The following is a 27,754-nucleotide window of genomic DNA, read 5'->3' as shown; positions in this document are numbered from 1 at the left end:
GAATGTAAAATGGTGCAGTCACTATGCAAAACAGTTTGGCAATTCCATATGATCCAGTAATTCTACACAAAAGATCTGAAAGCAAGGACTCAAAAAGATACTTGTACACCAATATTCATAACAAAATCATTCACGATAGCCTAAAACCACAAACAACCCAAGTGTCCATTAACAAGTGAATGGATAAACAAAACATAGTATGTATACATACAGATATACACAGTGAAATATTGTTCAGCCATAAAAAAGAAATAAAATTCTGATATGTGCATCAATGAACCTTGAAAAAATTATGCTAAGTGAAATAAGACAGACAGAAAAGGACAAATATTGTGTGATTCCACTTCTCTGAGGTTCCAGGGGCTGGGAGAAGATGAAATAGAGAATTATTGTTTAATGGGTACAGAATTTCTGTTTGGGAGGATGAAAGAGCTCTAAAACTAGAAAGTGATGATAAGTATACAATATTGTGAATGTACTTCACACACTGAACTGTACAGTTGAAAATGTTTATAATGGTAAATTTTATGTTACATATATTTTACCACAATTAAACAAAAGATAGTGATGGTATCATGAAACTCTTTATGTGAATACATTTAAAATTTTTGCTGAAATAAACAATTTCCTAGAACACAAGACTTACTGAAACTGACATAAGTAAAAACAGAAAATCTGAAAATCTTCCATCTATTGTTACCAAATCTACAGTTTGAAATGTCCCCTTCTTCCCCCAAAAAATTCTCCCAGCCCAGATGCTTCACCAATTCTACCGAACATTTAAGGAAGAAATACTACTAATATTATATAAACTCTTACAAACAAAAAATAAAAAAGAAACACTTCCAACTAATTTTATAAGAACATTAAAATCTTGATCTAAACCTCACAAGGAAAATTACATGCTAATCTCACTCATGTATACAGATGCAAAGATCCTAAATGAAATGTTAGCAAACCAAACCTAACAATATATAAAATGAATAATACATCAAGACTAAGTATGGTTTATCTGACAAGTGCAAGGCTGGTTTAACACCATATTACAAGAATAAAGAAAAAAATCACACATCTCAATATTTGTAGGAAAACCATCTGATATAATGATATATTCATTCATGATTAAAATAAAACTCTTAGTAAACTAGGACTCAAAAAGAACTTTTCAATTAATAAAGGTTATCTTAAGAAAAGCTTCAATAGATATCACACCTAAAGGTGAAATTTTAAAAGCGTTTCCCTCTGAGATTGGGAATGGGACAAGGATGTCTGCTATCACTTCTATTCAACATTGTTCTGACGGTTTGAGCCAGTACAATAAGGTAAGAAAAAAATTTTGAAAGCATACATATAGGAAAGGAAAAAATAAAAAATGAAATGTCATTTTTCACAAAGTGTGATAGTATATGTAGAAAATCCAAAAAGAGCCAACAGATAACTCACTAGGATTAATAAATGAGTTCAGCAAGATGCTGGATACAAACTCAATATATAACAATAAACTGTGCTTCTAAACATCATCCAGAAGCAGTTAAGAAAATAACATAGATTTTAAAATGATATGATCCCTGGTTGGTTTTCCTGTGAAACAGATTAGGAGACATAGATTATCATGCAGGACTTTTATCAGGACGTGCTTTTGGGATCAACATATATGCAAGAGAAAGGAAAAAAGCAATCCCAAAAAGGCCTTAGCCAAATTCATAGGGAGCTCTGGAGCCGGTATGGCCCTTCAAAGGTTTCTAGATTTGGGGGAAAGGGGCGAGCCTTTAATACCTTCTCATGGATCGGTCATTGGATGCGGGATGCCCTGGAAAGGGGCATCTCTTTGGCTCAGATAGTTTTCTCCATCTAAGACAAATTCAAAAGAGGCCTGTCAGCTGAGATCTGGCTCTTGGCAGCGCTCCCAGCAGCTGAGGAAATAAGTCCTCCGGGCCTGAAGGAGGACTTAAGTGATGGATCACAGCATTAACTGAAGATATCATTTAAAATGGCTTCAAAAAGTATCAAATACCTCAGAATAAATCTAATGAAAGGTGTACAACAGTTTTACACAGAAAACTATAAAATATCACTGAGAAAAACTTTTAAAAACTTAAATAATGGAGATATAAACCATATTCATAGATTGGAAGACAATATTGTAAAGATATCTCTCCCTAAATTGATTGTTTTTATTCAATGTAATCAAAACTAAAATCTCAGGAGGGTTATTTTCTTAATTTTATTTTATTGTGCTTAGAACACTTAATATGAGATCTACCCTCTTAATGAATTTTTAAGTGTACATTATTGTAACCATAGGTACAATGTTGTACAGCAGATCTCTAGAATTTATCTTGCTTAAGTGAAACTTAATGCCCATTGGATACTAACTCCACATTTCCCTCTCACCACAGCCCTAGGAAACCACTATTCCACTCTTTGATTCTATGAAGTTGACTATTTTAGATATCTCATGTAAATGGAATCATGCACTATTGATCTTTCTGTGACTGGCTTATTTCACTTAGCATAATGTCCTCAAGGTTCATCCATGTTGTCACATGCTGTAGAATTTCCCTTTTTTTAAGGAATAGTCTTCTATTTTTTTCACAATAGTATTCCAGTGTATGTATATACCACATTTTCTTTATCCATTTATGTATCAATGGATATTAGACTGTTTCCACATTTTTTTTTCAGATTGGTACCTGAGCTAACATCTGTTGCCAATCTTTTTGTTTGCTTGTTTGTTTTCTTCTCCCCAAAGCCCCCTAGTGAATAGTTATACATGCTAGTTGTAGGTCCTTCTGGTTGTGATATGTGGGACACCACCTCAGCATGGCTTGATGAGCGGTGCTAGATCCGTACCCAGGATCCAAACCAGTGAAACCCTGGGCCACTGAAGCTGGAGTGTGCAAACATAACCACTTGGCCACAGGGCTGGCCCCTCCACATCTTTTTTAAAAATTATTTTATTGAGGTCCTATAAACTGAAAACTATAAGACACTATTGAAAGAAATTGAAGAAGACAAAGAAATGGAAAGATATTCTGGGCACATGGATTGGAAGAACAAACACAGTTGAAATATCCATATTACCTAAAGCAATCTACAGATTTAATGCAATCCCAAGTAGAATCCCAATGACATTTTTCATAGAAATACAATAAAGAATCCTAAAATGTATATGGAACAACAAAAGAACCCAAATAGGCAAAGGAATCCTGACAAAAAAGAACAAAGTTGGAGGCATCATAATCCCTGACTTCAAAATGTACTACAAAACTATAGTAATCGAAACAGCATGGTACTGGTACAAAAACAGACACATAGATCAATGGAACAGAATTGAAAGCCCAGAAATAAAACCACACATCTATGGACAGCCAATCTTCGACAAAGGAGCTAAGAACTTACAATGAAGAAAGGAAAGTCTCTTCAATAAATGGTGTTGGGAAAACTGGACAGCCACATGCCAAAGAATGAAAGTAGACCATTACCTCTTACCATACACAAAAATTAACTCAAAATGGATTAAAGACTTGAAGGTAAGATGTGAAACCATAAAACTCCTAGAAGAAAACAGGCAGTACACTCTTTGACATCGGTCTTAGCAGTATCTTTTTAAATACCATGTCTCCTCAGGCAAGGGAAACAAAAGAAAAAATTTTAAAATGGGACTACATCAAACTAAAAAGTTTCTGCAAGGCAGAGGAAACCATCAACAAAATGAAAAGACAACCCACCAACCGGGAGAAAATATTTGCAAATCATGTATCCAATAAGGGATTAATTTCCACATCTTGGCTATTGTGAATAATGCTGCAATAAAAATGGGAGTGCAAAGATCTCTTCAAGATCTTGATTTCAATTCTTTTGGATAAACACCAAAAATTAGGATTGCTGGATCATGGTAGTTCTATTTTTTATTTTTTGAGGAACCTCCATACTGTTTTCCACAGCGGCTGCACCATTTTACATGCTCACCAACAATGTACAAAGGTTCCATTTTTCCATACCATAACCAACACTTGTTGTCTTTTTTTGATAATAGCCATGCTGACAGGCATGAGGTAGGATCTCATTGTGGTTTTGATTTGCATTTCCCTGATGCTTAGTGATGTTGAGCATTTTTTCATATACTGTTGACCACTTATATGTCTTCTTTGGAAAAATGTCTATTCAAGTCCTTAGCCCTTTATTTTTTTTTTTTTTGGCGAGGAAGATTTGCTCTGAGCTAACGTCCATTACCAATCTTCCTCTTTTTTTGCTTGAGGAAGATCAGCCCTGAGCTAACATCTGTGCCAATCTTCCTCTCTTTTGTATGTGAGTCATCGCCACATCATGGCTTGATGACTGGTGTAGGTCTCTGCCCAAGATTGGAACCCACAAACCCAGACCACCAAAAGTGGAGTGCCCTGGACTTAACCACTATGTCACGGGGCTGGCCCCCTTAGCCCATTTTTTCATCAAGTTGTTTTTCACTATTGAGGTGTAGGAGTTCCTTATATATTTTGGAGATTAATCCCTCAACAGATAAATGGTTTGCAAATAGTTTCTCCCATTCTGTAGGTTGCCTTTTCACTATGTTGATTGCTTCCTTTGCTGTGCAGAAGTTTTGTAGTTTGATGTAGTCCCACATATTTTGTTGTTGTTGTTGCCTATGCTTTTGGTGTCATACCAATGAAATCATTGCCAAGATCAATATTATGAAGCCTTTCCTTATGTTTCCTTCTAGGAGTTTTATAGCTTCAGGTCTTAGGGTTTAAGTTTTTAATACATTTTGAGTTGATTGTTGAGGATAAGGGTCCAATTTCATTCACTTGCATGTGAGTATTGTTTTCCCAATACTATTTGTTGAAGAGACTATTCTTTTCCCATTGTGTCTTCTTGGCACCCTTTTTGAAGATCAGGTGATTGTATATGCATGGATTTATTTCTGGGCTCTCTATTCTGTTTGATTGGTCTATATGCCTGTCTTTATGCGAATACTATACTGTTTTGATTACTATAGCCTGATATCAGAAAGCATGATGCCTCCGACTTTGTTCTTCTTTCTCAAATTGCTCTAGATATTTGAGGTCTTTTGTGGTTCCACACAAATTTTAGGATTGTTTGTTCTATTTTCATGAAAAATGCTATTGGAATTTTTATAGGGATTTCATTGAATCTGTAGATCACTTGGGGTGGTATGGAAATTTTATCAATAGTTAGTCTTCCAATCCATGAACATGGGAGGTCTTTCCACTTCTTTCTGTCTTCTTTAAAATCTTTCATTGTTTTCAGTATATGTCTTTTGCCTCCTTAGTTAAGTTTATTCCTAAGTATTATACTCTCTTTGGTGCTATTGTAAATGGGATTGTTTTCTTAATTCTTTTTCAGATAGTTCATTGTTAGTGTATAGAAATGCAACATATTTTTGTATGTTGATTTGGTATCCTAGAACTTTAATGAATTTATTAATTCAAGTCATTTGCAAACAGGGACAATTTTACTTCTTCCTTTCTGATTGGATGCCTTTTATTTTTTCTTGCCTAATTGCTCTAGGTAGCACTTCCAGTACTATGTTGAATAGACGTGGTGAGAGTGGGCATCCTTGCCTTGGTCCTGATCTTAGAGGAGAAGCTCTCAGTTTTTCATCATTGAGTATGATGTTAGCTCTGGGCTTTTCAAATACGGCCTTTATTATGTTGAGGTACTTTCTTTTTATTTCTAGTTTGTTGAGAGTTTTTATCATGAAAGAGTGTTAAATTTTGTCAAATGCTTTTTCTGTATCTATTGAGATGATCATAAGATTTGTATCCTTTATTCTGTTAATGTAGTGTATCACATTGATTTCCGTATGAAGAACCATCCTTGCAATTCAGGAATAAATCCCAGTTGGTCATGGTGTATGATCCTTTTAATGTGCTGTTGGATTCCTAATGTTTTGTTGAGGATTTTTGCATCTATATTCATTAGGGATATTGGCCAATGGTTTTCCTTTCTGTTCGTGTTTTTGTCTTGCTTCGGTATCAGGCTAATGCTGGTCTCATAAAATGTATTTGGAAGTGTTCCTACTCTTCAATTTCTTGGAGGAGTTTAGGAAGGGTTGGTGTTATTTCTTCTTTAAATGTTTGGTAGAATTCATCAGTGGAGCCATCTGACCCTGGGCTTTTCTTTATTAGGTTTTTGATTACTGACTCAATATCCATACAAGTTGTAAGTATGTTCAGACTTTCTAACTCTTCACGATTTAGTCTTGGTAGGTTGTTGTTTCTAGGAATGTATTCATTTCTTCTAGGTTATGCAGTTTGTTAACATAAGATTGTTGACGGTATTCTCTTATGATTCTTTTTATTTCTGTGTCATTAGTCGTAAGGTCTCCTGTCATTTCTGATTTTCTTTGAGTCATCTCTTTTTTTATTTAGTCTAGATAAGAGTTTGTCACTTTTTCTTTTTTTTGCTGAGGAAATTTAGCCCTGAACTAACATCCATGCCAAGCTTCCTCTATTCTTTAGTATGTGGGCCACCAGCATAGCATGGCTGCTAATAGAGCAGTGTAGGTTCACACCCAGGAAGTGAACCCAGGCTGCTGAAGCAGAACATGCTGAACTTAACCACCAGGCCACCAGGGCTGGCCCCTGTCACTTTTGTTTATCTTTTCAAAAGGATGAATCTTAGTTTTATTGACTTTTCTATCTTCTATTTTGTTTATTTATGTTCTAATATGTGTTATTTCCTTCCTTCTTCTAACTTTGGACTCACTTTTTCTTATTTTTCTAGCTCCTTGAAGTGTAAATTTAGGTTGTTTATTTGAGATCTTTCTTACTTTTTAATGTAGGCATGTATAGCTATTAACTTCCCTCTTAATATCACCTTTGCTGCATCCCATAAGCTTTAGTATGTTGTGTTATTTTGTACATCTCAAGCTATTTTCTGATTTCCTTTTTGATTTCTTCTTTGACCTAATGGTTGTTCAACAGTGTGTGGTTTAATTTCCACATATTTGTGAATTTTTGAGTTTTCCTTCTGCTATTGATTTCTAGTTTCATTCTACTGTGTTCAGAAAAGATCCCTAGGGAGAGTGACATCAGCAACATGGTGGAGTGAGCTGTTCCCTTTGTCTCTCCTCGTTTTGAACTACAACTAAATGGACATTCACTGACCAATGGAGGAAGCCCATACAGCTCAACAGGATGCCTGAGACACATACACAGCTATACATCTGAGGGTGGATGGACTCACCCCATGGGAAGTGGCATTGATAGGTGAGCATGCCCTGCTCTTCCCCGGTAGCCCTGTGCATGCACACAAATGCTTTCCAGCCTGGCGTGCAAGTGCCCCAGAAGTGGGAACATGCACCAGCGTGACTGTAGGAGGAGGCAGTGGTAACCCTTGCCCATGCTCTTGATCAATCACACTTTCCCAGTGAGGAAGGGGAGCTCACCATGCCCCTGTGCCACCTAGGAGCAGCCCTAGTCCAGGTCCCAGCAAGGAAGCCCCACCTGCCAAGCACAGAGGCCCCAGAGACCATAAACAGAGACTAAAGCAGATCTATGTGCTGGGCAAATACAGTCCAGGCCAGAGTGAGCACTCATAGTGCTGCTGAGCCCTGAAAGAGGGAACGTGGCTGGGTGGCTGTGGGAAAAGGTACGGCAGCTTCCAGCTCACTTGGGTTCATCTGGCAGGGAGGGGGAGTCCATAGGGCCCCTGCAGAGCCAAGGAGCAGCCCTAGCCAGGGTCTCAGCAAGGTAGCCCCACCTGCCAAGTACAACAGCCTCTCAGACCTCAAGTAGAGACTGCAGTAGATCTGCACACTGGGGCAAACACAGCCCAGGCTCTGTGCGCCTGAGCACTCATGGTGCTGCTGAGCTCCCAAAGAGGGAACATGTACTGGAAGCTGTGGGAAGAAGCAGTGGCAGCTTTTAGCCCACTGGTGATCACTTTCCCGGTGGTGAGGGGGAGTTCATAGAGCCGCTGAAGCACCAAAGAGTGGCCCTAGCTCTGTCCAGCAAGGAAGCCCCACCCGCCAAGCACAGTCCACACAAGCACCTGAACACACCTCAGGCTGGGGCAAGCACCCATAATACCCCCAGAGCCTCCAGGAGACAGGGTGGGGCCAGAAACTCTGCTCCTGCTTCCCCCAGTGGTAAAAGGTTGAATCTGTGCCCTAAGAATACCAAAATGCCCCCCCAAAAGATTAGCCTGTCAAGCACCATGAGAAACTGCAGCAACAATTCAGACTAGAAGGAAAATGATAATTGTCCAGAAGCCAATCCTGAAGACACAGAAATTTATAAGCCAAATGGCAGAGAATTCAAAATAGCCATCATAAGATAACTCAACAACTTACAAGAAAATACAGAAAGACAATTCAAGGAGCTCAGAATGAAAGGAATCTCTTCACCAAAGAGATTGAAACTATAACAAAAAATCAAGCAGAAATTCTGGATATGAAAAACACAATTAATGAAATAAAAATAATCTAGAATCATTAAGAAATAGAATGGACATTATGGAGGAAAGAATAAGTCTTCTAGAGGAAAAAATGTAGAAATCCTACAGGTGGAGGAGGAGACAGAACTAAGATTTTTAAAAAATGAAGGAATTCTTCAAGAAATATCTAACTTAATTAGGAAAAGCAACACAAGGATTATAGGTATTCCAGAGGGAGAAGAGTGAGAAATAATTGCTGAGAACTTCCCAAACCTGGGGATGGTTCAGGATTAACAAATAAAGGAAGCTAATCAAACACCCAACTTCATTAATGCCAAAAGACCTCTCCAAGGCATATAATAGCAAAAATGGCAAAAGTAATGATAAAGAAAAACTATTAGGAGCAGCAAGGCAGAAGAAAATAACCTACGATGGAAATCCTATCGGGCTTTCAGCGGATTTCTTGGTAGAAACCCTACAGGCCAGGAGAGAATGGAATGATACATTCAAAATACTGAAAGACAAAACCTTTCAGCCAAGAATACTCTATCCAGTGAAATGTTCCTTCAGTTACAATGGAGAAATAAAAGCTTTCCCAGAAAAACAAGAGCTGAGGAATTTCATCACCACTAGACTGCCCCTATTAAGAAATAATTAAAGATGCCCTCACACCAGCAACAAAAATGCAAAGGTCTGCAAAGCTCTGAGCAAGAAGATAAATACACAGACATGATCAGAAACCTGTAGTTCTCTACCAGAATAGGGAGGCAAAGACTCAATTACAACTTAAAAGAGAAAGGAAAAGAAAGCATCAAAAATAATGATAAACATTTGAACTTAGCTAGAAACTCACAAAATTAAAAACAGAACAATTTGTAACAGCAATTACTCAGAAGGGGAGAGGAAAGGGAAGGAACCTACTTAGGTTAATGGAGACAAGAACCTATAAGGAAATGGACTATCTCATCTCCAATATCTTTCATACAATCCTCATGGTAACCACTAAACAAAAAATCAGAGCAGAGCCACAATTCACAAAAAGAAAGAAAACCGAGAAATCTCCCTCAGAAAACCACCAAAATGAAATGGCAGTCAGAAATACAAAGGAAGGGAAACAATGGAAACATAAACAACCAGAAAACAAAAGATAAAACGGCAACATTAAGCCCTCATATTTCAATAATCACTCTAAGTGTAAATGGACTGAATTCTACAATCAAAAGACAGAGTAGCTGGATGGATTAAAAACCAAGACCCAACAATATGCTGCCTCTAGGAAACGCATCTCAGCTCCAAAGACAAACATAGGCTTAGAGTGAAGGGATGGAAGACAATACTCCAAGTTAATGGCCAACAAAAGAAAGTAGGTGTTGCCATACTTTATCAGACAAAGCAGACTTCAAATTAAAAAAGATAATGAGAGAAAAAGAGGGGCAGTACATCATGATAAAAGGGACACTCCATCAAGAGGACATAACACATTTTAATATATATGTACCTAAGACAGGGGCACCAAAGTACATAAAGCAATTATTAACAGACCTAAAAGGGGAACTTAACAGCAACACAATAATAGTAGGGGACCTCAACACCCCACTCACATCAATGAACAGATCATCCAGACAAAAACTCAACAAGGCAATAGTAGATTTAAATGAAACACTTGATCAGATGGACTTAATAGATGTATATAGAACATTCCATCTGAAAACAGCAGAATATACATTCTTCTCAAGTGCACATGGGTCATTCTCAAAGATAGAACATATGGTGGGAAACAAGGCAAGCCTCAATAAATTTAAGAAGATTTAAATCATCACAACCATCTTTTCTGACCACAATGCTATGAAGCTAGAAATCAACCACAAGAAAAAAATTGAGAAAGTCAGAAATATGTGGAGACTAAACAACATGCTATTGAAGAACCATTGGATCATTGAAGAAATCAAAGGGGAAATTAAAAAATACCTGGAGACAAGTGAAAATGAAACTACAACATACCAACTCTTACGGGATGCAGGAAAAGCAGTCATAAGAGGGAAATTCATACCAATACAGGCCCACCTCAATAAGCAAGAAAAATCTCAAATAAGCAATCTTAAAATGCACCAACAGACCTAGAAAAAAAAAACAAAGCCCAAAGTCAGCAGGAGGATGGAAATACTAAAAAATCAAAGCAGAAATAAATGAAATAGAGACTACAAAAACAGTAAAAAGGATTAATGGAACCAAGAGCTGGTTCTTTGAGAAGATAAACAAAATTGACAAGCCCTTAGCCAGACTCACCAATAAAAAAAGAGACAAAGCTCAAATAAATAAAATTAGAAATGAAAGAGAAGAAATTACAACAGATACTGCAGAAATACAAAGGATCATTAGAAAATACTTTAAAAACTATATGCCCATAAAGTCAATAACGTAGAAGAAATGGATGAATTCCTAGACTCACACAACCTCACAAAACTGAATGAAGAATACATAGAGAATCTGAACAGACCAATCACAAGTACAGAGATTGAAACAGTAATCAAAACCTCCCAAACAGCAAAAGTCCAGGACCAGATGGCTTCTCTGGAGAATTCAACCAAACATTCAATGAAGATTTAGTACCTATCCTTCTCAAACTATTCTGAAAAATTGAAGAAGATGGAACGTTTCCTAACACGTTCCATGAGGACAACATTACCCTGATACCAAAACCAGACAAGGACAACACAAAGAAGGAAAACTACAGGCCAATATGACTGATGAAATTAGACGTAAAAATTCTCAACAAAATATTGGCAAACCGAGTACAGCAATACATTAAAGGGATCATACACCACGGTCAAGTGGGATTTATTCCAGGGATGTGGGGGTGGTTCAACATCCGCAAGTCAATCAACGTGATACACCACATTAACAAACTAAGGAATAAGAATCACATGATCATCTCAATAGATGCAGAGAAAGCATTTGACAAGATCCAACATCTATTTATGATTAAACAAAATCTCTCAATAAAATAGGCATAGAAGGAAAGTATCTCAACATAATAAAGGCCATATATGACAAAACCTCATCCAACATCGTACTTAATGGTGAAAAACTGAAAGCCATCCCTCTGAGAACTGGAACAAGACAAGGGTTCCCATTGTCACCACTTCTATTCAACATAGTACTGGAGGTGCTGGGCAGAGCTATTAGACGAGAAAAAGAAATAAAAGGAATCCATATTGGAAAGGAAGAAGTGAAACTTTCGCTATTTGCAGGTGACATGATTGTATATTTAGAAAACCCTAAGGAATCCACCAGTAAACTATTAGAAATAATCAACAACTACAGCAAAGTTTCAGGGTACAAAATCTATTTTTAAAAAATCAGCTGCATTCTTATACACTAACAATGAACTAGTAGAAAGAGAAATCAAGAATAAAATCCCATTTACAATAGCAACAAAAAGAATAAAATACCTAGGAATAAACTTAACCAAAGGGGTGAAAGACCTGTACACTGAAAACTACAAGACATCATTGAAAGAAATTGAAGAAGATATAAAGAATGGAAAGATATTCCATGTTCACGGGTCAGAAGAATAAACATAGTTAAAAATGTCCATACTATCCAAAGCAATCTACAGATTCAATGCAAACCCAATCAGAATCCCAATGACATTCTTCACAGAAATAGAACAAAATATCCAAAAATTTATATGGAACAACAAAAGACCACCGAATAGCCAAAGCAATCCTGAGAAAAAAAGAACAAAGCTGGAGGCATCACAATCCCTGACTTCAAAACATACTACAAAGCTACAGTAATCAAAACAGCATGGTACTGCCACAAAAACAGACAAACAGAACAATGGATCAGAACTGAAAGCCCAGAAATAAAACCACACATCTATAGACAGTTAATCTTTGACAAAGAAGCCAAGAACATACAATGGAGAAAGGAAACTCTCTTCAGTACAGTGCTGGGAAAACTGGAAAGCCACATGCAAAGGAATGAAAGTAGACCATTATCTTGCACAATACACAAAACTTAACTCAAAATTGATTAAAGATTTCAATGTAAGACCTGAAACCAGGGGCCAGCCCCATGGCTGAGTGGTTAAGTTTGCACGCTCTGCTTTGGCGGCCCAGGGTTTCACCACTTTAAATCCTGAGCGTGGATGTGGCACCACTTGTCAGGCCATGCTGAGGCAGGATCCCACATGACACAACTAGAAGGACCCACAACTAAAAATACACAACTATGTACCGGGGGGCTTTGTGAGAAAATAATAATAATAATAATAATAATAACAAAAAAATAAAAATAAATTTAAAAAAAGACCTGAAACCATAAAACTCCCAGAAGAAAATATAGGCAGTACATTCTTTGACATTGGTCTTAGCCACATCTTTTCAAATACCATGTCTACTTGGGCAAGTGAAACAAAAGAAAAAGTTAACAAATGGGACTACATTAGACTAAAAAACTTCTTCAAAGCAAAGGAAACCATTAAAAGAACGGAAAGACAATCCACCAACAGGGGGAAAATATTTGCAAATCATTTATCTGACAAGGGGTTGATCTCCAAAATATATAAAGAACTCATACAACTCAACAAAAAAAACCAAACAATATGATCAAAAAATGGGCAGAAGACACGGACAGACATTTTTCCAAGGAAGATATACAGATGGCCAACAGATACATGAAATGATGTTCAACATCACTAATTATTAGGGAAATGCAAATCAAAACTACAATGAGATATCACCTTATACCAGTCAGAATGGCTATAATTACCAAGACAAAAAACAACAAATGTTAGAGAGGATGTGGAGAAAAGGGAACACTCATGCACTGCTGGTGGGAAAGCAAACTGGTGCAGCCACTATGGAAAACAATATGGAGATTTCTCAAAAAATTTATAATAGAAATACCACACTATCCAGCTATCTCACTACTTGGTTTTTATCCAAAGAACTTGAAATCAAGGAACCAAAGAGAGTTATGCACCCCTATGTTCATTGCAGCATTATTCACAATAGCAAAGATGTGGAAGCAACCCAAGTGCCCTTCTACAGATGAATGGATAAAGAAGATGTTGTGTGTGTGTATGTGTGTGTGTGTGTGTGTACACACACACACACACAATGGAATACTAGTCAGCCATAAAAAAGACAAAATTATCCCACATGCAACAACATAGATGGACCCTCAGAGTATGACGTTAAGCAAAATAAGCCAGACAGAGAAAGACAAATACTGCATGATTTCACTCATATGTGGAAGAAAACACATACGTAGATAAAGAGATCAGATTAGTGGTTACCAGTGGGGAAGGGGGTTGGGGGGTGGGCGAAAGGGACAAAGGGGCACATATGTATGTTGATGGATAAAAATTAGACTACTGGGGGTGAGCACAACAAAGTATATTCAGGAACTGGTAAACAATAATGTACACCCACAAATTACACAATGTTATAAACCATTATAATCCCAATAAAATTACTTTAAAAAAAAAAAAGACACCTAGTATGATTTCAATCTTGTTAAATTTGTTAACACTTGTTTTGTCCCCTAAAATGTTATCTTTCCTGGAGAAAGATACGTGTGCTTGTGAAGAATGTGTATTCTGCTGCTGTTGTATGGAATGTTCTATATATGTTTGCTAGGTCCATTTGGTCTATGCTGTTGTTAAAGTCCTTTGTTCTTATTGTTCTTCTGTCTAGATGTTCTATTCACTATTGAAAGTTGGGTATTGAAGTCTACTATCATTATATTGCCATCTATTTCTTTGGTTCTATCAGTGTTAGCTTTGTAAATTTATATTCTCTGATGTTGGTGCATATATATTTATAATTGTTATATCTTCCTGTTGGATTGAACCTTTTATGATTATATAATGTCCTTCTTTGTCTCTTCTGGCAGTTTTTGACTTAAAGCCTATTTTGTCTGATATAGCCACCCCTGCTCTCTTTTGGTTACCATTTGCATGGCCTATCTTTTTCCATTCTTTCATGCTCAGCCTATCTGTGTGAGTTTCTTATAGAAAGGATATAGTTTGGTCTTGCTTTTACCCATTTGGTTGCTCTATGTCTTTGACTGGGAGAGTTTATCTATTTACATTTAGAGTAATTATTGATAGGGGAGGAATTACTATTGTCATTGTGTTAGTTGTTTCCTGTTAGTCTTGAGATTCTTTCGTCTGTATTTCCTCTCTTGCTACCTTCTTTCGTGTTTTGTTGATTTTTTTTGTATTAATATGCTTTGGTTCGTTTCTCTTATTCTTTTGTGTAATTTCTATAGGTATTTTTGTGGTTACCTTGGGGCTTACATACAATGCCTTATAAGAGTCTATTTTACGTTGATAACAACTTAAGTTCAATTACATATAAAAACTCTAAACTCTAACTTCTTCTCCATACACACTTTATGTAATTTTTGTCATATTTACATCTATGAATATTGTACATCTTTTAACATATTTTTATAGTTATTTTTAATACATTTGTCATTTAAGTTTTATACTAGAAATAAAAGTGATTTATCCACTACCATTACAGTAATACACTATTCTGTATGTGTCTATATATTTACTGAGTTTCATATTTTCTTATGCTATCATGTGGCTGTTTAGTATCCTTTTGTTTCTTTTTCTTTTTTTTTTTTTTGAGGAAGATTAGCCCTGAGCTAACTGTTGCCAATCTTCCTCTTTTTGCTGAGGAAGATTGGCCCTGAGCTAACATCCATGCCCATCTTCCTCCACTTTATATGTGGGACGCCTACCACAGCATGGCATGCCAAGCAGTGCCATGTCCGCACCAGAGATCTGAACCAGTGAACCCTGGGCCACTGAAGCGGAACGTGTACACTTAACTGCTGCGCCACCAGGCTGGCCCCAGTATCCTTTCATTTTCAGTTGATAAACTTCCTTTAACATCTGATGTAAGGCAGGTCTAGTGGTGATGAACCTCCTCAGCTTTTACTTGTCTAGGAATGCCTTTATCTTCCTTAGTTTTGAAGGACAGTTTTGACAGGTATAGTATCTTAGTTGGCAGTTTTTTCTTTCAGCACTTTGAATATATCACCCCACTCCCTTCCGGCTCTACAAGGTTTCTGCTGAAAAATTTGCTGATAGTCTTATGGTGTGCCCTTATATATGACAAATCACTTTTCTCTTGATGCTTTCAAACTTCTGTTTGTCTTTGACGTTTGGCAATTTGATTATAACGTTTCTTGAAGTGAATATCTCTGGATTCATTTATTTAGAATCGTTTAGGTTTCGTGGACCTGGTCGTTCATTTCCTTCCCCAGATTTGGAAAGTTTTCAGCTATTATTTCTTTGAATAACTTTTCTGGTCCTTTCTCTCTCTCTTCTCCTTCTGAGGTTCCCTTAATACATTACTATATCAATCAGCTTGATGGTATCCCATAATCCCTTAAGCTTTTTCACTCTTTCTTCTTTTTGTTCCTCTGATTGAATTATTTCCAATTACCTGCCTTAGTTCACTGATCCTTTCTTCTCCTTTATCTAGTCTGCTGTTGAATCTTTCTCATGAATATTTCAGTTCAGTTATTGTGTTCCTTAGCTCCACGATTTCTGTTTGGTACTTTTTAGTATTTTTTATCTTTGTTGAAATTCTCACTTTGTTCATGCACTGTTATTCTCTTGATCTTGGTTAGCATCTTTATAATCGTTATTTTGAATTCTCTGTCAGGTAAATCTTAAAATTCTGTTTCATTAGGGTCAGTTTCTGGAGATTTAATGTGTTCCTTTGTTTGGAACATCTTTATTGATTCTTCGTTTTTCTTGACTATCTGTGTTGGTGTCTGCACATTACACAAAGCAAGCACCTCTCCCAGTCTTCATGAACTGGTCTTGTACAGAATACCTCTACCCCTCAGCCTAGTCAGAGATGCTGGGGGCCTCTACCAATTCTCTTGTTATATCTTCCTGTTGTGTTGACCCTTTTTTCATTATATAATCTTCTTTGTCTCTTCTGACACTTTTTGACTTAAAGTCTATTTTGTCTGATATATGTATGGCCACCCCTGCTCTCTTTTGGTTACCATTTGAAGAAGCAAGTAGCTGCCATTTTCATCTACTCACTCTGTGGTGATCAGCGGTGGGAGGGAAGCTATGGCCTTTACCTGTCCAAAACACCATCTCCATTCTCTCCCAAGTGGCTAGACTATGCCAGGCCCATCAGAGCTCCAAGACTTGCAAGACAGATGCCAGTTCTTTGGACAGCCCTGAAGAAGTTGTGGCACTGAATGCACAGGTCAACTCTTCCATCTCTAGGAGGACACTGAAAGCTGGGATGTTTCATCTACTCACTCTGTGCTAAGCAGAGGGGAGGTTCAATGGCATCTACCAGTCACAACCATTGTCTCTGTTCCCCCCAAAGAAGCTAGACTGTGCTGGATTTCTCAGAGCTCCTAGACTGGCAAGTCAGACGCCAGTTTTTTGGGCATCCCAGGAGAAGCTGGAGCCCTGGATGCACAGATAAACTCTTTCCTTCTCCAGGGGAATGTTGAGAGTTGGGATTTTTTTTTTCCTCTGTGTTCAGCAGGAGGGAGTATTTATTGTGTCTATCAGCCCAAGCCAACATCTCTGTTCTCCCCTAGGCAGACCCCTCAAAGAGTTCCAAGATTGGCAAGGCAGAGACAGTGCTCAGAAAACTTGGGGCGCTGGACATATGAACCAACCTCTTCCTTCCCCTGGGAGAAGCCGGAAGCTAGGGGGTCTCTTCCTTATCATACGGTGCTATGCCAGTGGCAGACACTCTAGTGAGAGGGTGTCCCAGATCTCCCTACCAGCTTCAGTGAATCTGGTTTCATGTTTTCCCTGGGTACAGGAGCCTTTCAATTAGCTCCTGGATTTCTCACAAAGGGAATTTGTCCACAAACTGTTGCTGAACTGGTGTGTTTGTAGGAGGAAGAAGGGTCCAGGGTCCAGGAATTCCTAATCCACCATCTTACTGATGTCATTCTCCTCAGAATTACTCTTTTTTTGTAGAATGTGACAAGCTGATTCTAAAATATATAGAGAAAAGAAAAGAGCCAAGAACATCCAAGATACTTACAAAGAAGAGGAACAAGGTGGAAGGACTTGCTTTACCAGATATCAAGAGCTTAATATAAAGTCCAGTAATTAAGATTGTGGTATTGGTGCAATGACAAAAAGACTAACAGAACAAATAGTTCAAAATAATCTTACACATATGCAGACACTTGATATATGATAAAGGTGACACAGTAGAGAAGTGGAGAAAAGGTATTCCTTATAATAAATGGCCTGGGTCAGTTGAATACTTATAGGGAAATGATGAAGCTTGACCCCTATATCTGACCATACACAAAAATCAATTTCAGATGGACTGTAAATCTAAATGTGAATGGGAAAAACATAAAGCTTCTAGAAATAAATGGTAAAAATATCTACCTCATCTCAACGTAGGAAAATACTTCTTAAATAGAACACAAAAAACACTAGTCATAAAGAAAAATACTGAAAAACTAGACACATTAAAATGAAAAACTTGTGTTCATCAAAGAATACTATAAAGAGATTTGGGAAGGGTTTACAACATAAAAAACACAAAAATGGAATAGAAACGGTAATCAAAAACCTCCCCAAAAATAAGAGTCCAGGACCAGACGGCTTCTCTGGAGAATTCTACCAAACATTCAAAGAAGACTTAATACCTATTCTCCTCAAACTGTTCCAGAAAATTGAGAAAGATGGAGAACTCCCTAACACATTCTATGAAGCCAACATCACTCTGATCCCCAAACCTGACAAGGACAACACAAAGAAGGAGAACTACAGGCCAATATCACTGATGAACATAGATGCAAAAATCCTCAACAAAATTTTGGCAAACCGAATACAGCAATACATCAAAAAGATTATACACCATGATTAAGTGGGATTTATACCAGGGACACAGGGATGGTTCAACATCCGCAAGTCAATCAACGTGGTACACTACATCAACAAAATGAAAAACAAAAACCACATGATCATCTCAATAGATGCAGAGAAAGCATTCGACAAGATCCAACACCCATTTATGATAAAAAACCCTCAGTAAAATGGGTATAGAAGGAAAGTACCTCAACATAATAAAGGCCATATATGATAGACCCACAGCCAACATCATACTCAATGGACAAAAATTGAAAGCCATCCCTCTGAGGACAGGAACAAGACAAGGGTGCCCACTTTCACCACTCTTATTCAACATAGTACTGGAGGTGCTGGCCAGAGCAATTCGGCAGGAAAAAGAAATAAAAGGAATCCAAATAGGTAACGAAGAAGTAAAACTCTCGTTGTTTGCAGACGACATGATCTTATATATAGAAAACCCCAAAGAATCCATAGAAAAACTATTAGAAATACTCAACAACTACAGCAAAGTAGCAGGGTATAAAATTAACGTGCATAAATCAGTAGCATTTCTATACACTAACAATGAACTAACAGAAAAAGAACTCAAGAACTCAATCCCATTCACAATCACAACGAAAAGAATAAAATACCTTGGGATAAACTTAACCAAGGAAGTGAAGGATCTATACAATGAAAACTACAAGACTTTCTTGAAAGAAATTGACGATGACATAAAGAGATGGAAAGACATTCCTTGCACATGGATTGGAAGAATAAACATAGTTAAAATGTCCATACTACCTAAAGCAATATACAGATTCAATGCTATCCCAATCAGAATCCCAAAAACATTCTTCACAGAAATTGAACAAAGAATCCTAAAATTCATATGGGGCAACAAAAGACCACGAATTGCTAAAGCAATCCTGAGCAAAAACAAAGCCGGCGGAATCACAATCCCCGATTTCAAAACATACTACAAAGCTACAGTGATCAAAACAGCATGGTACTGGTACAAAAACAGGTCCACAGATCAATGGAACAGAATTGAAAGCCCAGAGATAAAACCACACATCTATGGACAGCTAATCTTCGACAAAGGAGCAGAGGGCCTACAATGGAGAAAAGAAAGTCTCTTCAACAAATGGTACTGGGAAAACTGGACAGCCACATGCAAAAGATTGAAAATTGACCATTCTTTTTCACCACACACCAAAATAAACTCAAAATGGATCAAAGACCTAAAGATTAGGCCTGAAACAATAAGTCTTTTGGAAGAGAATATAGGCAGTACACTCTTTGACATCAGTTTCAAAAGAATCTTTTCGGACACTGTAACTCCTCAGTTGAGGGAAACAATAGAAAGAATAAACAAATGGGACTTCATGAGACTAAAGAGCTTCTTCAAGGCAAGGGAAAATAGGATTGAAACAAAAAAACAGCTCACTAATTGGGAAAAAATATTTACAAGCCACTTATCCGACAAAGGGTTAATCTCCATAATATACAAAGAACTCACACTGCTTAGCAACAAAAAAACAAACAACCCGATCAAAAAATGGGCAGAGGACATGAACAGACATTTCTCAAAAGAAGATATGAATATGGCCAATAGACACATGAAAAGATGTTCATCATCGCTAATCATCAGGGAAATGCAAATCAAAACTACACTAAGACATCACCTCACACCCGTTAGATTGGCAAAAACATCCAAAACCAAGAGCAACAAATGTCGGAGAGGTTGTGGAGAAAAACGAACCCTCACACACTGTTGGTGGGAATGCAAACTGGTACAGCCAGTATGGAAAACAGTACGGAGATTTCTCAAAAAGTTAAAAATAGAAATACCCTATGACCCAGCCATCCCATTACTGGGTATCTATCCTAAGAACCTGATATCAGAAATCTCAAGAGTCCGTTGCATCCCTATGTTCATCGCAGCATTATTTACAATAGCCAAGACGTGGAACCAGCCTACATGCCCAGAAACTGATGATTGGATAAAGAAGATGTGGCATATATACACAATGGAATACTACTCAGCCATAAAAAAAGACAAAATTGGCCCATTCACAACAATGTGGATGGACCTCGAGGGTATTATGTTAAGCGAAATAAGCCAGTCAGAGAAAGACGAACTCTATATGACTCCACTCATAGGTGGAGGTTAGTATATTGATAAGGAGATCTGATCGGTGGTTACCAGGGAAAAGGGGGGGTGGGGGGAGGGCACAGAGGGGGAAGTGGTGTACCCACAACATGACTAACAAAAATGTACAACTGAAATCTCACAAGGTTGTAATCTATCATAACATTAATAAAAAAATAAAAAAAATAAAATAAAAAAAACACAAAAATAGTTCATAGCCAGCGTATATAAAGAATTCCTACAAATCTTTAGGAAAAGGACAAACAAACCAATAAAAAAATGGTCAGGGGCCAGCCTGGTAGCGCAGCGGTTAAGTTCGCATGTTCCGCTTCTCGGCGGCCCAGGGTTTGCTGGTTCGGATCCCAAGTGCGGACATGGCACCGCTTGGCAAAAGCCATGCTATGGTAGGCATCCCATGTATAAAGTAGAGGAAGATGAGCATAGCTGTCAGCTCAGGGCCAGTCTTCCTCAGCAAAAAGAGGAAGATTGGCAGTAGTTAGCTCAGGGCTAATCTTCCTCAAAAAAGAAAAATGGTCAAAATACTTCTATAGGCACTTCACAGAAGAAGATATCCAAATAGATAATAAATATATGAAAAGGAGTACAACTTCATTAGTCTTCTGAGAAATACCAATTAGAATCACAATGAGATATTACTACAAACCCACTCACTAGAATGTCTATAATTAAAAAGAGTGATAATAACAAGTATGAGCAAGGATGTGGAACAACTAGAATTCTCATACATTGCTGGTGGGAATGTAAATTGGTACGATCACTTAGAAAAACCATCATTATCAATAAATTTGAAACTATGCATTCTCTATGACCCAGAAATTACAATCGTAAGTATACACCCAACAGAAATTCAATTATGTATAACCAAAGACATGTATGATAATATTAATAACATCATTATTTATAATAACCCCAAACAAGAAACAATCCAAATATTCATTATTAGTAGAACAAATAAATAAACTGCGATATATTCAAACTAGGAAATAATATGAAAAAATACAAATAAAACAACACAGCTACATGCAACATGATGGATATCACAAACATAGTGTTGAGCAAAAAAAAAATCAGACCACCAAAAAAACATACTATTTGATTGCATTTATATCACGTTCAAAATGGGCAAAACTAATCTATACTGTTAGAAGTCAGGACAGTCATTAACTCTGGAGGATGATGGTATAGTGATAGGGATGGAACACAAGGTGAGGGTTGTGAGATGCTAGCTCTGTTTCTTGACCTGGGTCCTGGTAACACTAGTATGTTCACTTAGTAATAATTCATGAAGTTGTACAATTATGATTTGGGACCTTTTCTGTATGTATGTTATACTTCAATAGAAAAGTGAAAAAAACAAGGAAAGAAATGAAGAGCTAAGTGGTGAATATTTATAGAATAGTCAGATAATGGTCCTATATGAGGGCCACCCTGCAGGCAAAGCAAGTGGTTTCTCCTGGTAATGCTCTTGGGGATTAAATGGCTTCAGAAGTTCTCTAGTATACAAACATCTTCTTATAACGTAGTCACAGATAAACGACACATTATTTTTCACAAGATCTAAGAGAAAAAGAAAAAGATGAGACCTAAAAGCAAATAAAATAAAACATCAAACAACGTATTACAGAAAGCTTTTTACACCATCTTTGAGGTAATGCGGTTAGGACTCTTCTTCATTTCACTTTCTAATGATTCTAGAAACCAGTGAAACATTGCCAATGGAACTATTTACTCACCTAAGCATAGCTGACAATTCACAGGCTTAGCAAGACCTGAGGAAAACAGGCCTGTTACATAAAGAGAAAATGTCTTTGTTTTACATAAACATCTCCAAAGGCCCAAAATAATATTCAACTCAGCAAGTATTTAAGTACCATAACTATAACTAGCACTGTGTCGGGTATTGTGGAAAAAGACAAAAAGAAGGCAGATTTATGAGATGCTCTAATATAAAGACACAAGATTTATTAAACACAACAGCAGTAACAACTAGAGAATGATTCCAAAACAGGATATGGTGAGTGGGTTGTGGGATTAGAGTTAGGGAGAGAGAAAATGGGATAGATATCATGGAGCCAGTTGATAAAAAGCCTTGAATGTCACACTGAAAAGTCTAGATTAATCTATAAAAAACTATTTTACCTGGATCCCACTCCTCTAAAAAATTCTTGCATTTAATGATTCCTAGTTATTTTCCTGATCAACAGCCTGAAATAATGTCAAATCTGGATATACTAATGTTCTATTTAGTTAAACCAAGAGATATTTTGTGGAAAGTTAAGGTTGACTTCTATGACATCACCTCAAATAACTAGGAACATATCCCAAATATCCCCAACAGTCCCAAATAAACTCTTATTACTACTCATCCATATTTTTCTAAACACTTTTTAGAGTTTCAGTTTAGATTATCTCTTGGGGCAATAATTTGAATGAAATACTAGCTTTATTTGTCACACCCCCAAAATAATCTTTCAAGCATTAAAAGATATCCAATATCTAACACAGTGTCTGGCTCAAAGCAGGCTATTTATTGAACACTAGATTGTTAAATTACACCAATATATTAATCTTATTCATCTCTCTCATGATTAGGTAGACTTTGATCATATCCCTCCCTCAAACTCTCTCCAGACTGAAAAAACAACCAGAAAGGCCTTCCATCCTTTTGATCAATTTAATTGGGTTTCTAGGGACTTTCATCAGCTGTTAGGTTTTTCTTTTGAGGAGCAGCCACCAGAATTTTCTATAACTGTGGATGCAGATCCACTTTTGGTCTTTTACATGGCAAAGATAAGGGTTTTGTTTTGTTGTTGTTTTCAACATCCTTCCAGATGATGTCCACCATATTCTTGGCTTTGAGGACTACAATTACAACTGGGTCAACTTCTTCACAGAATGATCACCAGTGACTTTTATTTTTATTTTTTTACTCTAACAATCATATTGTGTATTGTCTAACTCAGAGAGTGATCAGATACATTAGCTTTTGAGATCATCTCCGGTGAGTATCCAGATAAATCTACAGGTACGCAGCTACTCCAGCTGAAGGAGACAGTTATGATTCCAGAAGATCCAAAGTGACTCTCTCACTTTTTATCATCAGTGACTATCTCCACTGGGAAGGCTTTTCTAACAATTCCCTTGGAGAACTTTGCTGATCTCTCTGTTGTGTATCCTGAGTGCCCTAATTTCCTTCCGTATCCTGTTTCAAAAGTTTTTAAATTGAGGGATGACATACATACATCTTCAGTGATTTCCAGATCCCTTTCTTGGGTCATAAGTGAGCCCATCATCTCATAAGCATGGTTAGGTTTGCATGACCTTATACAATGAAGTGTCTCTGACTGTTCTGCCCACTTGGTCCCATGAGATCTTCCTGCAATTTATTCTCATCAATCTGTCTCCACTCCTTGCAGATAAGCTGATAAGAAACCTGAATGTTCTGCTCACTGAAGGGTATATATTTTATCTTTCTTCCTCTCCATCTAAGAGTTGTTGTAACAGCAGCTGTTTGTGTTGAAAAACTGAAATATAAAAATATGACCTACGTGGCCAAATCCCACAAGGCTATTTACTTCCTTATTTATGAATCAGAATCTGTCAGCATAACTTAGAATCTTGACTGTCAGCAGATACTGCAATTAAATGTCCCTGCAAAGCCAGCAGAGGGTGCACCAGGGCACTAGAAATTTTACCCAAGATGTAGCAGCATCAACGTAACTCTAATAGCCAATCAACTTTTCCTTCTTTTTTGGGGGGTCAGGGATGCTAAAACTAATATCCTCAAGATAAACGTGAGTTAAATCTGGGCTAAAATTCCTTCAAAGCATATTCCAGTTCTCCTGAAAATGAAGAATAAGGAATTTGTGGTTAAACTTAGTCTGGCCAAAACGTAGGTAGAGTAGAAGAAAATGATGCAGATCTGAGCCTTTTACTTTGTAAAAACTCTACTGTGGAGCTCCCTCCTACTCCCCCCAAAAAGGCTGCAGGAGGTATCAGGCTATAGGGGAATGGGCACTGAACTGGGAGTCAAGAAACCAATTTCCATTCTAATTTTGACCATAGTTGTATGACCTTCGACAAGTCACTTCCCTCTCAGGGCCTATGTATTCTCCAAGGCGATCAAACAAAATGGACTCACATGGCCCCACACAACTCTAAAAAATTCTGACTTCAAATGATATCAGCAAATGTAAAGAGCAAGTATGCTTACTTCAACTGCTCAAAAAAATTAAAACAGGAAGAATAAAGGATAGACAGTAGGGAGCTGTATTTAAACCTAGACAGAACTATTTGAAGTGCCATGCAAAAGACAAGCAACTAAATGCCATCATAGACCTGTGAGAGTCTCACAGCATCACAGAAGCCCTAGAGTACAACTGTCCTGCTAATCTTCAGTCTATAAGCACAGGTCTGTCTATTCCAAATGCCAAAAAGCCTTGGCCATCATTTGACTAAGGAAGTTCAATTCCTTCATCTTTTCACAGAATATTAATGTTTAGCTGCTAAATATTTCTACTGGGCATTGTTGGGGGAGGAGGGGTAGATAGATAAAGGGAGCTGGAATCCTAGTTAATTATCATTTAGCTACAGTGTTTAAAGTTTCAAGTATGAGAAGCATGTCTACTGATTCTCTTCTTTGATAAGCTGTTATATAAGTTGGAGTGTGCTAGCAAGACATTCTAAGGCGCAGGGCAACATTACAATGAACGCTGTAGAAAATGAGTCCGTCCTAACATTTCCTATTCATTATCATGAACGTGGCACCAGCTTTGAATGGGTGGTCAAGGTAGCACAAATAGCGTTTACAGAGTATGACAATGACTCTGGATGTGGCAGTAAATGCAGAAGACCTGGGTCCCTCACCTCAAGGAACTTATTTGCACAACTTGCCCTCTTCCCTAAGAGGAACAAATTCACTATTATTCTTTAATCACCTCAAAAGGATTCTTAGATGCTTCTCTTAAGTTTCACATAAGGCAAAATAAGGCAGTCAAGAGAACACTTATTTTAAGTGCACTAAATTTACTTGAACAAAAAGCTAGAAAAAGTAGAAAACAAGTACCAAAGCTAACAGTTGGCTAACAAAGTTACAAACACCACAAAGATTGCAAAAAAAAAAAAAAAACTGCTCTTGAGAGGTTACTCTTGAGTAATTATTCCATCAATAGATTCCTGTTCTCAAGCTAGCAGTAGCGAAGACACTTGACACCCACCCTCCCTACCCCACTCCCCAAAAAAGAGTCAGAACCGGCATGCAAAGGGTGAGTTTTATTTCCACAGATTTTTAAAATTGCTGTTCAGAAGTTGCCTAGCAGGACGGCATATTTCTACCAGAATTCCTCAGGGGCGCTGATCCTCACTAGAACACGGAGGACAACCAGTCTCAAATTGCAGGTTTAAGTGTGAACAAGCCCACGTTTTGGTCAGCGCACAAGGACCCGCGCTGAAAATACGATTAAAAGTTGTTTCAACGGGCGTGGAGCAGTGATTACAGCTGTTTACAGCTCCAACTCCAAAGGAGAGCTTGCTGGTACTGGCATCAGCTCTGGACACGAAAAAACAAGCACCGCGGGCAGAGGATCTCACCAGGAGCACAAGGGCCAAGTCGCTGCCGTTAGTCCGCCAGCGGGGCAGCGCCGGCACCTCCGCGCCCCTGCCTGGCCGGCCGGGAGCGCCGCCAACTTTGCCCGAGGCAGCCAGCGGCCGGGGGCGCCGGGGCCAGGCCAGCGTTCCCCCGTCCAGGGGTCCTGAGAGTGCCGGGTGAGCGGAGCCAGTGGGGGGGACAACCTGCCCCAGGGCGACCTCTCTCCCGCCCGCCTGCCCCCTCCCCGGTCCTGCCCTCCAACTTGGCTCGAGGTGGCAGAGTCTCTCCAGGGCGCGGGGCGGGGGGGAGGGGGTCTCCGCCGCCGCCACCCCTACTAGGTGACTCACCTGGTGCCCCTCCCGGGAGTCTGGAGGGAGTGTGGTTTCTCCGGGCTCCAGCGGCTGCTGCTGAGGTGACGGCTGCCCGAAGTGGCGGGTGATGGAACCGTCAGGGTCGAGGCCACCGGGGCTGCTCACGGTGCCAGGGGTGCCGGGGCCGCCAAGGCGGGACTCAGCTCCCCGTTCCCGCCGCAACTCAGAGCGCAACTCTAGGTAGCAGCACAACGTCAGCAGGTGGAGGGCCAGCGAGAGGCCAAAGAAACCCAGGAAGAGCCGGCAGCTGTTCGCTTCGCCCGCGCGGGCAGGGGCCCCGCGACAGCGGCAGCCCTGGCTCCCCCGCTCCCGCGGCGCTGCCGCGGACAGAGCTTCCCTTCGCTCTACCTCGGGGTAGCCCATGGCCTCCGGAGACACCGACTCTCTGAGGCCCGGGAGCCGCCGCGTCTGCCTCAGCCGTTCACGACCCCTGACAGGCGGCTACTGTCCTGCCATCGGCTGGGGGTGGCAGGGACCCGTTCCTGCGCTACGGAGGCTGGGCGGGACGCGGCAGGGAGCCGCCGCATGTGCAGCTCCACTCCGAGGGGTGGGAAACGGAGGAGGAGGGGCGGCAGAGAGGGTCGGCTGGCCCTTGGAGGGAATGAGGGAGGAGACCCGGGCCGACCCGCCCTATCCCTCAAGCGGCCGCCCGGTCGCCCAACCACCGGCCCGCCAAGCCGCGGCGCCCCGCCCCCTGCCGTTCCGCCCAGGGCCTCCAGCCGCGGGGCGGGGCCTGGGGGCGTGGGGGGTCGCCTCTGCCTGGCGGCCCCACCCAGCTCTTCCCGCTTGCCTGGTTCCAGTTGGTGACGGCCGCTGTCGTTCATCCCTGGACTCCGCCCCAAATTAACCCTTTAGCACCAGTACGGGGGAGGAGGAGGGAAGTAGGGGGAAGCTGAGAAGAATTTGGGAACCTTGGGAAGAAAGTAGAGCAAAGAAAAGGAGGCAGAAACTGGTATTAATAGAAATGTTTGCAATTAACTGCCGTTGTTAATAACATCATCCAGTACTTATCTGTTGCTTTCAATCTTCAAAGCATTTAACTGACGTTAAACTAATTAAAACAGTTCTGGGTTTGGAATGAAACCATGCCTGCTGTGTTTGCAATCCAGTGGCATGCCAAAATAAAAGGAGACCCAGGAGCTTGAGAGCCAAAGGGAGGGAGAATGGGGTGGGAATGAGGCAGCCCCACTCCTGGAGTGAGTCTGAGGCCTCAATCTAAGTGACAAAGTAGCCCACCTGTGCCTGGTGGAACTGAAGTGATCTTGCCTCACGCAGGGTGAAAACAGTCCCCCAGGGTTTCTTGATATATTAATTAATTCAACAAATATGTATTGATCTCTTTACAATGT

General features: G+C 39.2%; 1 protein-coding gene across 4 annotated transcripts in view; it reads right to left on the bottom strand.

Annotated features, from left to right (window-relative positions):
* EDA (ectodysplasin A) overlaps nucleotides 1-27,084 on the bottom strand; it is a 355,239-nt gene extending 328,155 nt beyond the window's left edge. For 3 of the 4 annotated variants that reach the window (XM_023634102.2, XM_070258716.1, XM_070258717.1), the window contains exon 1: nucleotides 26,382-27,071. In XM_023634102.2, the coding sequence (XP_023489870.1) occupies nucleotides 26,382-26,768 (387 nt within the window). In that variant the 5' untranslated portion in view covers nucleotides 26,769-27,071. Of the gene's footprint in view, nucleotides 1-26,381 lie in introns of all 4 variants that reach the window. The other variant, XM_014728950.3, reaches the window with a different exon arrangement.
* Nucleotides 27,085-27,754: the final 670 nt, after the last annotated feature.

Source organism: Equus caballus, chromosome X (assembly GCF_041296265.1).
Source record: "Equus caballus isolate H_3958 breed thoroughbred chromosome X, TB-T2T, whole genome shotgun sequence".
Classification (NCBI taxonomy): Eukaryota; Metazoa; Chordata; class Mammalia; order Perissodactyla; family Equidae; genus Equus; species Equus caballus.
This window is presented reverse-complemented; position numbering and strand designations above follow the sequence as displayed.